This window comes from Aspergillus clavatus, genomic scaffold (assembly GCF_000002715.2).
Source record: "Aspergillus clavatus NRRL 1 1099423829798 genomic scaffold, whole genome shotgun sequence".
Classification (NCBI taxonomy): domain Eukaryota; kingdom Fungi; phylum Ascomycota; class Eurotiomycetes; order Eurotiales; family Aspergillaceae; genus Aspergillus; species Aspergillus clavatus.
This window is the reverse complement of record NW_001517101.1, coordinates 456,756-472,334: the sequence shown is the minus strand read 5'-3', so window position 1 is coordinate 472,334 and position 15,579 is coordinate 456,756. Positions and strand designations below refer to the sequence as shown.

The 15,579-nt window shown below is 49.1% G+C and overlaps 2 protein-coding genes across 2 annotated transcripts, besides 9 other annotated features; one reads left to right on the top strand and one right to left on the bottom strand.

The window, feature by feature from the left end:
• Positions 1–1,920: 1,920 nt before the first annotated feature.
• Positions 1,921–1,947: a microsatellite.
• Positions 1,922–1,947: a microsatellite.
• A 480-nt stretch (positions 1,948–2,427) lies between these two features.
• Positions 2,428–2,457: a microsatellite.
• Positions 2,458–3,661: 1,204 nt separating this feature from the next.
• Positions 3,662–3,687: a microsatellite.
• Positions 3,688–9,999: 6,312 nt separating this feature from the next.
• On the top strand, positions 10,000–12,533 carry ACLA_089490 (ankyrin repeat domain-containing protein; the record flags this gene model as incomplete). The annotated part of the gene is made up of 4 exons (XM_001272682.1): positions 10,000–10,460; positions 10,513–11,413; positions 11,457–11,533; positions 11,579–12,533. The coding sequence occupies 4 exons, from the start codon at positions 10,000–10,002 to the stop codon at positions 12,531–12,533; spliced, it is 2,394 nt and encodes a 797-aa protein (XP_001272683.1).
• Positions 12,534–13,484: 951 nt separating this feature from the next.
• On the bottom strand, positions 13,485–14,978 carry ACLA_089480 (cell wall mannoprotein 1 family protein; the record flags this gene model as incomplete). The annotated part of the gene is made up of 1 exon (XM_001272681.1): positions 13,485–14,978. One exon carries the CDS (start codon positions 14,976–14,978, stop codon positions 13,485–13,487), a length of 1,494 nt encoding a protein of 497 aa, XP_001272682.1.
• Positions 14,020–14,310: a microsatellite.
• Positions 14,048–14,306: a microsatellite.
• Positions 14,057–14,306: a microsatellite.
• Positions 14,068–14,296: a microsatellite.
• Positions 14,309–14,384: a microsatellite.
• Positions 14,979–15,579: the final 601 nt, after the last annotated feature.

Here is a 15,579-nt window from a genome sequence, read left to right as displayed (position 1 = left end):
ATAGAGCTATAATGCCGATAAGAACCACCTTGTAAGTCAGGTCGTCGTCGACTTGAGTCTCTTCTGGTTTAGAGAGAAGACAGTAAATGTGTACTAGATAGGAGCGCTTGGGTCAAGAAGGATCAAGTGGCGATAGATGAGTTGCGGAGCAGGGAATGGCTAGCACTATCCACAGACAGGCACACCTAAGTAGACTAAGATGGAGAGAGAAAGAGTACAGGGAGCCTCAGATCTGTCAGATACGGAATCTGGCTTGAACACCCCGAAGTATTGGTAGAAGTAGTCCCCCGAGAGGTTTGCAAAGCTGATATTTGTTGAGAGGTACGGATAGAAAGTAAGAGTGAGTGAAGTATTTAAGAGTCCTGGAGATAGGAATTCAAAGTTAAGCAGATATTAAAATAAACCCAACGGACCGGAGCTAGGTGTGGATAGCGGATGGAGACTCAGCTTATGATTGATTATTATTCTGTTGAGTGCTCGATCTTATTACCACTATTTCGTTGCTACTATTCTCAAGAGCGATGCTTATGATTCACTGCCACGACCGTCATGCGCTTGTCTCCCTTAGAATTAAACCAACATCATCTACGCTCTCTTGACTGGTCCTTCTTACCTGCTTACTCGTCTCTTCTTATTATTATTATTTCGACTTATTTCGATCTTGAAATCGGCGGCATCATGAGCTCCTGTCTAACGAAGCGACCCAGTGTCTGATCCAGCCAGCATATGGTCTGCCCTACACTTATTCCCTACTCTGATCTGATCTCAACGCCCTTCAATGATCTCCTCTGCCGTTTCTGAAAACATCTGGTCTGGAAGATGCAGCGCCGCCATGCTTCTACTTACTTGTACTTGTCCATAACAGAGTAGTATCCTCATGGCAGTGAGCCTGTTCAGAGCTCCACCATTGCTTTCCCTTGAGAGATCCGCTTCATACCAACAATGACAGGGTCTAATAAAAAATCCACTTCATCATGAGGCATATGGGCGAATGTTTCTCAACCAATACAAAGACAAGCTCCTGCAACAAACGGGGAGTAGGCGCTACTCTAAGTTCCGAACAGAATCGAGAATAATTTTCAGCCCCAAGAGGCTAACGGGCGCCACGGTATGAATGGTCGTCGGTTCAATTTACATTGACCGATCTCCAGTTTTCTACTCTTTTCCCTGAAAACAGCCATGGATCTGATTGGACACTAATGATTGTTTTTTTGGGGGCCAGGATGAACACGCTGCATCTTCGTTTCTTCGATCCGAATACAGGCATGAGCATTACGGAACTACCCAGGGGGAGTATACGGAGTAGGTACCTAGGTAGGCTTGCCAACTAGACTAGCGGACTATATCAGATTACGACCGTATGGAGACCCATGTCGGAGAATGGTATCATGGTATGTTCCCACTTGTCGAATCGGATCAATTATGAGCATGGGTGAGCGGATGGTCATTGGACTATGAGTCTATGACAATATGACTATTCCTGACTAGGTAAATAGATTAGAAGGGGAAAGAAAAAAGAAAAGAAAAAGGAAAAGACAACAAGAACAAGACAATTTCCAGGGTGCAAAAGATCCAGAAAAACCACATGGCGATAAGGACATACTAAGGCAGGGTTGTCATCGTCTGACTGCTGGCTGAGTCTGCCAATCCGCGTGGCTTGAAGAGCGCCTGGAATGGAATCCATACTGGACTGCCGACTGGTATCAAAATCCCCCCATTCTAATCCGTCGTCTACCTATGATTAACAGTTATTGGGGGTTATGCTAACTCTTCCAGAGCGTAGATCTCGGCTCTGAATGGCTCCTCCATGACGAGCATAATAATGATTTATTATTACTACACCTTACAACCAGTTGAAGGTAATTTCGTTGATCTTTTATTTTATTTTATATTTTGATTTATTTCAATCTATTTGTTGTGTCTCTCTCTCTCTCTCTCTCTCTCTCTTGCCAGGTGCGCCGAACTTTTGTTTAGAACTTCAGTAGTCGGTCCTTTTTTTGGCCCCCACAAGGTTCGCTTTCGCCAGCCACTGGCCTATTTTACTGTGGGGATACGGGATGATTTGAGTGTGCAAATAATGGTTCGAGACTGGCTTCTATTGTCTTCTCAATCGACATTCTATCTATCCCCTCTTTGCGGTAAGTGATTGCGGACAAAAAGACACAAAAGACCCATGCTGAAATTATTTGAATCATCTTCACTCTCATGGAAGATCTGAGCTCCCATAGTTAATGTTCGCGAGTCTGAAACATCCTAATTCTAGGGACCATGACGGATGAGACTCCCGCCAAACCTAGCTTATGCATAGTTCGCTCGAGATTGGTGAGGATGACGGAAGAATGGGCTGACACGGTACCCATCGTTAGTACCTACCTAGGTGCTAAGGTTCTACGGTCTCTAAACCCGCTCCTTGAAGTTCCGGTGTAAAAAAAAAAAGAGAAGAAGAAGAAGAAGAAGGCGCTCTGGTTCGGGTAATTTGGGCGAATACGGTGCTTCAGACTGATCATGGATTAACATCTTTTCTCTCATCCTTGTTCATTATTAGGTATCCTTTTTCCTTTTCCTTCTCATATTTTCTTTTTTTTTCTGCTGCGTACGTAGTAGTTTTTGGCAAGCCCAAGACACTACTACCTTACTGACTAGATACCAACTCTCTACCAACACCAACAATGAAACATTGGCGGGAAATTCTGAATAGAAGCGCCTTGAGCGGGAAATGGTCCTTGCTCCGACAAATCAAGAAGAACGTGTCCTCAGCCCAGTCAGGCCAGTGGCAGAGGTCGCTGGAGCTCAAGGGTCATCAGATATTATCTAGTAGGTAGTTATTACCGATGAAATTCGCATTATTGTCAGACGGTCACATTCTGAACAACCCCCCATGAGAACTTCGGGAGAACTCCGTGAGAACAACTGCTGACGAAATTTGTAACTCCCAAAGAGAGGATCGATCTCACAGCCGTCATTTCAGATCCAGGATAATAGGGTCGGGAGTCTGAGTCTATATGCAATAACCAAACAGTCGGGAACCCTCAACTCGTGGGAAGAACAAGGAGCGAGCACATGGCTGCCTAGCCATTGTTGCTCGTCTAGTACTGCAAAAACAGCTCAACTAGCGATCAAGCGACCCTGACCGTCGGGTTTTGCAAAAAATATATATATATATATATAAAATAAAATAAAAACCCGAACCGGAAAAATCAGTTCAACATCGCTAACGGAACCAAGTAAGAGGCCGTCTCGAGTGAGCCTAAAAAGACGGAACAACGGTAATATAGGCAGTCGGTCTCTGTTCTTCCCTCCATGGTCTTCTGCCATTCTGGTTTCTAGTTTTCTACGATCACTCCGTAATCCGTCCTCCATCCTCCATCCTCCCAGGCTCCCCCTTTCCTCCCCCACAACGGGGACCTGGGTTCATCCGCATCTTTCATGGAGCCCATGGAATGGAGTTATGGAATCTTGAACAGAGATTTGGGACCGGCGGAGCCCTTCCGAGATTCTGACATGATTGGCACATGCGCCATGGAAGAGGATTCCACTCTAAATTCAACAACCAGTCGAGGACTCGACAGTTGAGGGAATAGGCGGATTGCTCCGACCTTTGTATGCTAACTTCCATAATCAGATAGTCTGTACTCTGCCTTTTGCAGAGTCACCATCAGCGGGAAAAAAGGGAAAAAAGGGAAAAAAAAAAAAAAAAAAAAGGTGATTCAATAAAATTAATGTCGACGTAGATGAAATACTGGATCTCACTAACTAGAATCCGGATACCTTTTTAGTGTAGCGGTATTACACAGATTTCAGTTCTACGACAATTAACAATAAATATTAAACAATACGAGATAATCCAAAATTACGGTTGACACAGTCCGTTACCGTTGGATTCAGGATTCAGGGATCGACTGGACCTCCACATGCCGTTGCATTTCTATCGATCCTGGTTGCCTGCTTGGAACCGAGCCGGAATCGCCATATGGGGTGAAGACTTGCTTCGAGAATCGAGACTGAAGAAATATTTTTATTTTTTATTTTTTGCAGACAAGGGCGGAAATTGGTAAACGTGGCAATGGCAAATAAATATGCAGCTAACCCTGCCCATTATTATCATTATTGCTACAAGCCTGCAACATCAATTATCGATCTCGTATCTCCCTCGCGTAATATGCACGCGGGCAGTGGCGGCAGTTTAATCATAATCACATCCAGATAGTAGACCGAACACAGTGTCTCTGACCAGATTGGCCAATTACGAATGATCAACGGTCAAAATGTCACAGGGGAGGGGGGGGGGGGGTTCATTCGTCAGCACTCAGCAGACTGCAGAGACTCGATCACTCGAAAAATGCACTTATGAATTGTGACCACTAGTAGGACTAGGGGAGCCGATGATCCGTTTAGGTTATCTTCACGGGGTTGCCTGTGGTGGTTGCGGCCCCTTGTTAAGTTCCTTCGATCTCCCACCACGATCATTATTTGTGATCTGATCGAATTGGCACTTTGTGCCCCTTAACTGTTATTACTCTCCAAATGTCTTGGATTAGCCCGCCAACCGCCCCAATCTCAGACTCGGCTAGAATCAACAAGACTATCTAAACCCGGCCCTACTCGGTGTCAGACGACCACCCTCAGATTCTAGAAAACTAGCTTGTCTTGGAAGTTGTACGCAGTATTAATATCAGCAATAAGCGAATCCTTCGTGGAAGCCAGCCATAGTCGATCTCATACTCCGTAGTGTCTTCAGCATCGCCCCATATTCGTCGGCTCAGACGATAAAGGGGCAGAGTACCTATCTAAAAATTCTAGATATCCGGTACAAAAGTCCGAACGTATTATCTTTGGGTGGATTCCGCAGGGCTCAAGTGACCTTACAGTCAAATCAGACACTGTTGAGAGCTACTCCCGAGAGGCTGAGAGTCTCAGGCTTGTTTCAATGAGCTGAACCCTTGTCAATCTTTCGTGAAATCCGCACAGGCTGTATCTTCACAGCATTCTCGAACGGTCTAAAGCTTAACGACCCTAGACGGAAAGCTGACGGGCCCATCGCCGCCGGAAAAGACGGTCGAAGGAATTTCCGATTTTTTTTCCCGTGACGAACAGTCCCCAAGACTTTTCTATCAGGGGATCAGAAACCTCGAGGATGTGAGGTGGCCAACCACGACTGAATGCCAAGCGAAGTGGTACGCTTCACTGGGAAATCATCTGCCTTGACTCTTTTGACACGGTGAAATGATTATTCAACTAGCAGTCAGCACTCGACATTGATCTGCAACCAGCCAAAAGCGGCCCCCGTCATCCTTCAACGGAGCGCTCAGCAGAAGGGGAACCTTGATGGAGAGAGGGGACATTGGACCTTCTAACCGGCTTGCTACCCTGTCAGCTATCTCAGCTTTACGAGCTACCAGCGATGATCATTTCGAATAACCCACTCCTCATATCTCTCTCTACTCCGCTCTGTAAGAACTGAGGCGGAGTTCTGGAGGAATCGTAGAATGGCAACCTAGCTTGGCTGTAGCTGCGGCTGCTTACTTACTACGTAGTAGGTTCTGCCGGTAATACTCCTCGTAGGATTCTGGCGACTGGAACTCAAAGACGTGTCCCATAATCCCATTGAGCTAAGCCAATAATCCGCACACTTTCAGGGGACACAGTTCCCTTTACTCCGTACCTGACAACGAACTGTCACTGAAGGAGCCAGCGAGAGAAGAACTGAGGTTCCAGAATGTGACGAATTTCAGCCCTGGAAGGGGTCGGTGGAGTTTTTCCGTCGTCCAGTACGGACTCCAGCTACCCCCCGACCAAGTGAATCCTCATCAATCATTTCACCAACGCCTAATGCACCCTCGACGCAGGAGTAAAACGTGCCTTGATTGTGGCGTCCAGGGTCCTGACAAAGACATGGCAGGGATGATCCTGGACCCCTCGCTGTGTGACCTGGGTGACTTGACTGCTTCATGGTGTTATGGTTGACCACGCTCACAGTGCAGATCTTACCGATGCTTTGAGTGCGTGGGTGAGGCGGAAAGGCCCATAGGATGGAGAACTGTCGGATGACGAGAGGGTTGCTTATCCAATGGTCTGGCCAGCCTTTTCTATAGACTAGTTCCTCTTGAAGAGCTACGAGGAGGATGCCGTCTCATCTGCAAAGATGCAGTTTGCTGAACCACAACAATGAAACGCTAACCGACAATTGTTCTAGTTCGATACCAGCGGTCAACGACATTATCTGCGCCGGTTTTCCGTTGACGCCGCCGCCACCTGGTTCTGAATATATATCAAGTGGCTCTCCTATCTGCGGCGGTTTCACTGTCCCCGCGCGACGATGGCGTGATTCTACCGTTCTGAGAAACACATGCTGTTTCGACAAAGCCTCGACAACTCGGGCCAGGGCCTGGACGGAACGTTGGTGCAGTTGGCTCCGGTGTGACAAACATGCTGTTATCACTAGGCTTTGACCGCTTATCAATGGGATACTGCGTACTTCTGCAGCTTATTTTTGCGATGAACGGACCGTTCCTATGGGGGAGACCATTGGCATATATGTCGGGTTACACTGATTGCCCAACCAAACCGATCAAGACCACCACCGTGCACATCCCATGTCACAATCTGTCAACGTCAACACATCAGATGCATCGATCTGTCAGTCGCCCTGCCTGATCACGGCGAAACTTGGACAAAAGCACGGTGGCAAGTGGACGTGTAGCAGGACCATCCATCTCCGAGGCGTTACCGGAATGGGAAGAAGAGGGTTAGGGCACTGCACGACGGTAGAACAGTGAGTCTTACCAGTTGGCCAAGGAGATTGGGGGCGAAAAGTGCTTCCGCTCATGACCCCGATCGATTACTCTGATCGATCCATCAACCGAAGTCGCGCTATTGACTTGAACGTTATACAATGATTTGATTTTGATTACCAACATCTACAGGGATGCGATGGTGCTACCTTCTATATCCCTGTGTGGACGGTGATTTGATACCACCACTGTGGTACCAAATCGCTTGACGAGCATCAATCACTTTGGCTATCGACACATGGCCCCAACTAACGAGGCCGATTCATGCAGAGACCCCATGTCTACTAATGCTTGTCGATAAGCTGCAGATTAGCTACAGATAGAGATCATCAACTCCCTATCAGTCTTTCTGATCCCGGCCATCTTGTTGATCCCTGGCATATGCAGCATTGTGAACGCCACAGGAACTGACATCGGCGATTTCTTAAATGCAGATGCAGGTAATATAACCGTCTGACAGCTCATATATCTATGACGCTGTGGGAATAGAGCCCGGGCTGATTTTGAGCTCCAGAGCGCTGTTCGTCTCGTTACTGCAATAACATCTCGGACGAGAGAACTACAGAAAGATTCACTTCCAAGGCATTATATGCAATTTCTCGGACCCATCTATTAATTGTGACATTTGTTTCAACATTCTGCTGTCTGCTAGATGGTGGGAGCCCTCATTGCAGTTCTATAGCTCTAACTAGCTAAGCTTGCTTGGAGATGGATGGTAGCTGCAATCTGGTACTTCAATAGCGATAATGCGTGAATACAAACAAAGTTGAAAGATCCCAGTATATAATACAACTGTACAGGCTGCTTCGTGGTTTTGAGATATATCACTTTGCGACATTTTAGCATCCATGGGATTTTCGCCGTGTGCACTCCTCTTGAGGTCTGGCTTTTAACAACAGTCCGAAGCGAAAGGTAAGTAATACCCTCTGCCTTTTGTCAATGCCATATCGCTAATGCCAACATAGTTCCGATGCACTGTCCCAGAAGGGGATTGTGACTGATGTGCCTCCATGTCCATCATTTGTGAATTGCCCCCAATTTGGAGGAGCAAATATCGCCAGGAGCGCTCAGTGAAGGTGTATAAGAATTTGAACAGATCACGGAAATATTTGTTAATAATAGATGATCCTCCACTTTGAAGCTGTGGTTAGAGCTGGTAACTGGAACCTCCCACGGTAAGCTAGAGGTTTGTATGTTGTCTATATCTAAATACCAATACTGAGAAAAGGACATTTCCTCCATTACTGATATGCTTCTCCTCAACTCACTTAAGTTATCGCTTAGCACTGTTTGAAAACCCTGATTTTAGCCTGGCATGGCGCTGGCTGCTGCATTCACAGAATATGTATTCATAGCAATGTGCAAATCATGCAGCGGCTCACTTAACGACCATGATTTCAGTCAGAATTATCTCTTTTCCTTCGGATCACCAACTTTTTAAACGGATAATTGCGCAGTACACCAAGCCCTTCGAGCTTTTGAATTGCCCGTGACTTCCCACCGCTAACTTTGTGCTTCTGCCCATTTGCAAGCGTCCCCCAGAGCCGTTTGAATGGGCTTCTCATTGGATGCACATCGCTCATGAAATGCTGATATCGTGCAGTGGCACAGCGCCGAAACACCAGAAAATCTGAGTTGGATGAATTGGATCTCGAAACTTTTGTATCGGGGCTTTTTGAGGGGTCGATCTGCATCCAGGGCCTGTGCTCGGGGATTGCCACCGTTGCTACACGGACGAGGAGCAGGTGTACAGATTCGGGTGCTACTGCGAGACTCACGGACCTTACCTATTCGGCTGTATGGTGTGGTGCAGCTTGTGGGCAGTGAGGCAGGGCAGGCCAACGTTTGGATGATTATGCAGCGGCTGAACCAGGCGGCGATTAGTATGGATAGATCTCTGAGGCTGGTGCTGCAGTGCTTTGATCGACCTTCCAATTTATTGAGAGATGCATAGTGCTATTTGGCCTCACCTGGGCCTTTGATCTTCGGAAAATACAAGTGAACTTGACATTAGGCTTCTGATATGCAAATGTGCAGTCGGCTGTAACCAAAATAGAATCAATCCCCTTTGCACCTCATACATTTGTAGATATTTATATAAATTAGGGCACAGCTTATCGCCGATGATAATAATAGTCCTGTAATGAACTCGTGGCCGCTTGCTGCTGCATTTGCTATCCCAAATCAGTACAAAGAATTCATAGACTGAAAAGTGTGATCATAAACCAACCTGTACACCCACAAATCCGCCATCCATTTGCCCACGCCGATTGTAAAACGCCTCCTGTTCTGCCTGCTGCCGCCGCTGTGGCTGCTGTGGTCGCTGGCTGAAATCAGCAAAGCAGAAATACTAGATCAAAGAGTGCAATCATACGCAAGTTTTTAAACCGGCAAACCCTCCATCTACCTGCCCGCGATTGTTACAATACACACTTTGTTGTGTCTTTCGTGCCTGTCGCGCTTGCTGTGCATTCTGTGCATGCTGACTTTACTCAGCAAGTCAAACAGACATAATTGATCATGGGATGCATCATACACCAAGTGGTAAACCCACGAACCCCTCATCAGCCTGCCTGTACCGATCATAGAACGCCCCCTGGTGCGCCTCGTTGGCTAGCTTGCATTCATGGGCCATCCGCGCCTGTTGCCCCGTCGGTACTGAATCATATGGTCCACTTGATGCGGCAGGTAAAGGATCGGACCTATTGTGGTAGAAATGAGGATTCGTATGATAGTGATGATACTCCGCTTGCGGTTTTGGATTCAAGTTTGCCCTTTCATGTCCGGGGTTCGGTCGTTGGTGATAGTACTCTGTCTGCTTGTGCGTTTGGAAGCCTTGTCGTGGATACCCGTCTGGCGGGGAGTATGGCGGGGGAGGACTGGAGTTGTAGTCGTCGCTCCAGACGGAATGGAAGTCAGCTGCAAAGCGCGTGTGTTTTGATTGATCCATTTTACGATAAGAGAGGATGTAGGAAGAGAAAAATGGTTGGAGATGATTCTTTTCTGATGAAGGGCAAAATAGGGTGAAGAGATACTGTTGGAATATCTTATAGCTTAGCCCGTGCAGTACACAGCCTCGCCTCGCCTCGCACAGCCCCATTTGGTTCTGTGTTGTTGTAAATCGCTAGTGATAAATAAGCAACCCCCCACCATCATTCAACTCTTGCTTCTCAAACGATGTAAACTTCACTCATGAAGGGATCATAGGATGGATCCGCTCTCGCTCACGGCCAACATCGCCGCTGTTGTCGGTCTCATTGACACAATATGCCGCGTCGGCAAAGAAACGTACCAGCTCATCGCGGCTGTCAGAAACGTTCCCGCAGAGATTCAGCGCTTGCAGGTGGAATTGCACGAGGTGGAATTTCTGCTCCGAAATGTGCATCGCTACTGCAGCGAATACCAAACTCGGATGTCCCGTGAGAATTTAAATGATAGCACACCGATCACCCATATCTATTCGACCCTCAAAGTGCTGCAGAAAGAATATAATGAGATTTCAGCAATCGTAGCCAAGAATCTCGACGTGAATGCTGGACGGACGAGGCAGAAGCTGAAAACGATTGGGGGGAGGGTAAAATTGGTGCTTGGAGGCAAGCTGGAGCGGTCGTTTAGGAATTTGGAGAGGTGCAAGAGCCAGTTGAGTATTGATCTACAGGTATTGGGCAGGTATGTCGGTGCGCCTATTAGAATGGAGACCAAGCTGTTGACTTGTAAGTAGTTTTAACGACCTTGCTGTGCATGATCGGTTGGAAAGTATCCACGATGCAGTGTCTGAGTTGAGGGACGATCGGATGGTGTCCGTCATACTTGATGAGAAGACCACCACCTACACAGAGAAGAGTCATGCTGTGCTGAATTCTCTTCACTCTCTCGAGGCAATAGACTCGCTGATGGCGCAGCTTTCAGCCATGCGGTGTAATATTGAGCAAGAAAATACCAGCAATGGTGATGTTTTAGATGATTGGGACGATAGCGAGCATGTCCAACGTGCTACTCTGCCATTGATGCTACTCCAATCGAAAATCAAAGAAGCATTGCAGCTGATGATGATGTCCAAGCCCGGACACAAAGGACTGTCCACTCTAGATGTACAATGGGTCCGGACAGAACTGGAGAGTTTACTTGCAAAGAGCCACGAGAGGGCTGCTGTGACTATTAGGAGCTCGAGCACTACTACAATGGCCGGGGACGATATCCATAAAAATCGACAAGTCGCAGTTACAAGCATGTATGGGCAGAAAAATCGCCTCCAACAGCCGAACAAAATCGTGTCATCCCAATTCGTGCTTCAAGACTCCCCGGCAGGCAAGGTATCCATCCGTGTACAGTGGGCTAAAGCTGAAAATCCACCCTTTGCTCGCGTATCTGATATCATTGTTCTCCTGGCGCCGAATCCAAAGATTGCTCAGGAAGGACTTCTTGTCTCCCTGTCAAAGCTTCATGATGGCTTAACCAAGCCAATGATAAACCGTCACATCTCATCCTTCACAGTAGTCGAGACAACATCACCAATTTTTGCCTGTATTGAGGCCAACGACATCAATACTTTACGGCAGCTACTCAAGAACAAAGAATTCTCGCCTAACGTGCGCAACACAGAGAACGAGAGTTTGTTATCGGTAGGTCTCCAGCATCATGTTCTGTGCTGAGCTAACCTACCAGGCCGCTGCACACCTACTTCGCTTCGAAATATGCGATCTCCTTCTTAATGAGGGCGCCGATCCCAATCATTGCCGCAGGTAAGCCATCCCGTCCAAATTAGCGACAAGAACCTAACATCGCAGCGATGGCGCAAATGCCATCTACGACGTCCGAAACGCCTTCTGGTACCGACCAACCCACTATACCATCGACAAGAGCATCCTCAGTCGCATCCTGCGCCTCTTCATTACCGCCGGCTGCGACATCAACGCCGTCGCTCTCGGTGGCAGCCCCCTCCACTTCACAGTCAGCACCACCCTTCCGGGTTCCAAGCTCATCGACGAAGCCGAGATCGCCGCCCTAATCAACCTCCTCATCTGCACAGGCTGCGACATCGAGCACGAGAATGTCGACGGCCTCACCCCGCTGCTGTACAATGCCTGCATCCCGCAGTGGCACGGCGTCATCGTCCTCCGCGAGCTGCTGCAGTGGGGCGCTAACGCGCACGCCACGACGTATCTCGGCGAGGGCGCGCTGCACCTCGCAATCGCGTTCTCGGGACCCGGCTCGGCGCTTGGACAGATCGATGGAAATGCGCTCGAGGCGCGGCTCAGGCTCCTGCTGCGCGCGGGGTGTGATCCGAATCTACTGGACAATGGGGGACACAGCCCATCGGATTTTGCAATGAGTAGCCCGCGGATTTGGTTCCAGTGGTGCTTAGCTGTTGAACGGGCTGGGCTGAGCATGGAGGAAATTCTAGGCCAGGAGGGTGTGCGTGCGCCTGTACAGGCTGCGTATCAATCCACCCCCGTGGAGGATGCGGAGTGGGAGTCCTGCGGCAGCGAAGATGAGGATGAAGGGTATCAGAACGAAACGCGTCAGGATACTTGCTTCGACGCGGACCATGTCTTTCTATTTTGGAAAGGGTTCTTTCCATGGAGCGTTTCGCCGCGCTGTGGGGACTGCGGTCTTCTTTGCGACCTAGACGATATCGAACGCAGGAAGTGGGATGCCTGGATTGTTTTTCAGAGTCTGCGGGAGCATTTTCTTACCCACCCCCCTCAAATACCGATCAACGGCGCGCCACCCAGTTCATGATCGACTCACAACTCCTCGCCCAGTTCTGGGACCTATAGACACCTTACAGGCCGGCGCGGGTAGTGAGCATAGGCCTGTGTTGATCGTCGTCGCTTGCAAAGCGTACTTGTCGATCATGAGGGGGTAAAATGTCAAGAAACTTTCAAAGGTGCTTAGCTAGCCGAACCCCTGGAGAGATGAGCACGAGCAGTGGGTTGATCGGATCTACGGGGAAATCAAAGGTATATATATATACTCTTACTGCCTGCTGGCCAGCGATTTGATCTATCTAGGATGAGTAGGTAGGCCTTTCTCACTTGGGAGATATTGGTGAAGGGAAAAGGGTAGAAGAACTACATCTGGAGTGTCAAGAAGCATATAATAGAAAGCTATCTAGCTTCTGAGATACTTGTTTGTAGACGCTTATATAGACCGCAACTTGGGAGTCTATACACCACTCGAGCTTGCTTTCTAGATAGAGAGAATTTTACTGTATTTTGTCAACACAGAAATAGTCGAGTCCTCTCTACAATATCATTCCTACATTTCGCACCATATCACAATTGTCTAGTCATTCTACCCACTGCTTCGGCTTCTGGTCGTCAAAGATAGGCTAGGAAATGTCTAGAAAACAGAAACAGTTCTATTCTATTGTGCAATGGCACCTGGCAATTCAATGCTTTGAGTCGAAATCACGACATCGGCTGACAGAATAAACCTATATATCTGAAAAGCGTTTACTTGTAACTAGCTAGCGCCAAGCCATTGAGGCAGATGAGGAATTCCCTCTTTGCAATTTGGAGGATATGCAAAAGCTCACATGGCGAAACAGAGTCGGATTAATCCTATCTCAACTATTAAGGTACGTGCGTACTATCATCGCCAATCTCGGTGAAATTCTTCCTCGTCCAGGAGCATTATCAGTAGACATTAATATCTTTCCCTGTCTGTCTCATATCATATTCAAACTCATTACAGCAGGAGGGCAACTGCACCGATGGCCATAGCCTTGCCGAGAGTAGAGCCAGCCTTGTTGAGGCTGGCGGCGCCAGTGGCAAGGGGAGTGGAGGGAGCGGTCTCGTTGCCAGAGGAGTTAGGGCCGGAGGGGCTAGGCTGAGAGGAACCCGAACTGGGGTTGGAGCCAGTAGGCTCTGGGGCAGGGGCAGATGGGGAGGGGTTAGGGATTGTGGCCAAGGTGGTTGGGCCGCTTTCGCCAGGACCCTCGGGGACAGTGACGGTGCTGCCACCGGTTGGCTGAGTGACTGGAGAGGAGCCAGTCGGAGACTCGCACTCATGGCAAGGCGCGGTCTCGGTAGCGGTCTCGGGGGGTGTCTCGGGAGAGGTCCCAGTCGCTGTGACGGTCACCGAGTTCGTGGAGGTCAGAGTCTCGCCGTGAGTGGCAGTGGAGGTCACGGTGGCCGGAGGCGGAGGAACGTTGGTTGTGGTCTCACAGTCGGTGGCAGTCTCCGTGCCAGTCCCGGTTGGTGAAGGTGTAGACGGGGGAGGGGTGGTATCCGTGGGGGTGGCGGGTGAAGTAGTAGTCGTCTCGCAGTCGGTGGTGGTGTCAGTGGGAGTGGCAGGAGGCGTGGTAGTAGTCTCACAATCAGTGGTGGTGTCGGTAGAAGTAACAGGGGGAGTGGTGGTAGTCTTGCAGTCGGTGGTGGTGTCAGTGGGAGTGGCAGGAGGCGTGGTTGTAGTCTCACAATCGGTAGTGGTATCGGTAGGAGTAGCAGGTGGTGTAGTGGTCGTCTCGCAGTCAGTGGTGGTGTCAGTGGGAGTGGTAGGAGGCGTGGTAGTATCCGTCGGAGTAGCAGGAGGAGTCGTAGGGGTATCCGTCGGAGTAGCAGGAGGAGTCGTGGGGGTATCAGTCGGTGTGGCGCTGGTCGTCGGCGAGGTCGTGGTCACAGTTCCCGCATCCTTATAGGCATCAATACCGGTCTGAATGGCCTTGGTAATTCCCGAGGATAATTCAGCAGCCACATCCTTGAGCGCTGCTGGCACCTTGGAAGTGAGGGCGTCCGCCAGGTTTGACGAAGCCGTATACTGCTCCCGCAGTTGGGCGAGGGTTTTGGGACCGGCACCGGCTGCAACGACCTGATCCTTCTTCGCAACAAGGTCGTTGATAGTCTTCTTAACCTTGTTGGTCAGCGCCAAGATAGGGTTGACCAGGAGCAGGCCCTCCGTTTGGGTGAGATTGGGTAGGGTCTCAACAGTGCTCGTGCCAGCGTTGATGGTGCTGACAACATCCGCGGAAGCAGACTCGATGGCGGCAGTGTCACCACCAGTGTAAGCGGTGATTTGACCATCCAGAGCGTCAACCTTGGCAGCGATGGCAGCAACAACACTGGTGACCGCGGCAAGATCGCGCTCTACGAGCGAGGGTCCCTGTGAGACCTTGGTAGGCGTCGCAAGGACACCAGTCAAGGCTCCCAGGGTGAGGAGGAAGGTAAACGCAGAGAACCGCATTGAAACAACCAATAGCAGGTATAAACGACTGTGTTTGAGGTATATAAAACAAAGAAACGAGAGCGATGGGATACTTCTGGAACGAGGGACAGACTCTCAGCAGGAAGCGTGAAGGATCAAAGCAGAAGATGCCCCCCCGAGGTACCGTCCCCGGAGTATTTAATCACATTTTGGGAGTCGGTGGTCAGTTCACATGTGTCATTGCATTGATCTGTATGATTGCCTCGCTGTGATCCAATATTGAAAGTCATTTCCGTTCGATCCGGGGTATCCTAGTTCGCCGACGGACATTGGCGAAGACCCCAGACAAGAGCTTGATGGGAGAAACTGTTTTGAGATTAGTGGACGCCATGTCCTGTGGCTATCCTGTGAGTGCCTGATCAATTTTCACGAACTCAGGTACCACGGCCCTAGACAGTTAGCGGACAGCAATGCTGTGATTGGTTCAACGGTATATTATTGCGAGAAAACTCGGAGGTTGGGCCTGTGCTAGACAGTGGCAACTGGATAGGGCTCGAGAGGACTCTGGGTCCAGTCGAATCAACAATATGGATGGAAGCACTAAGAATCAAAGAGATTGACTCCAAGTGATCTCTTCTAG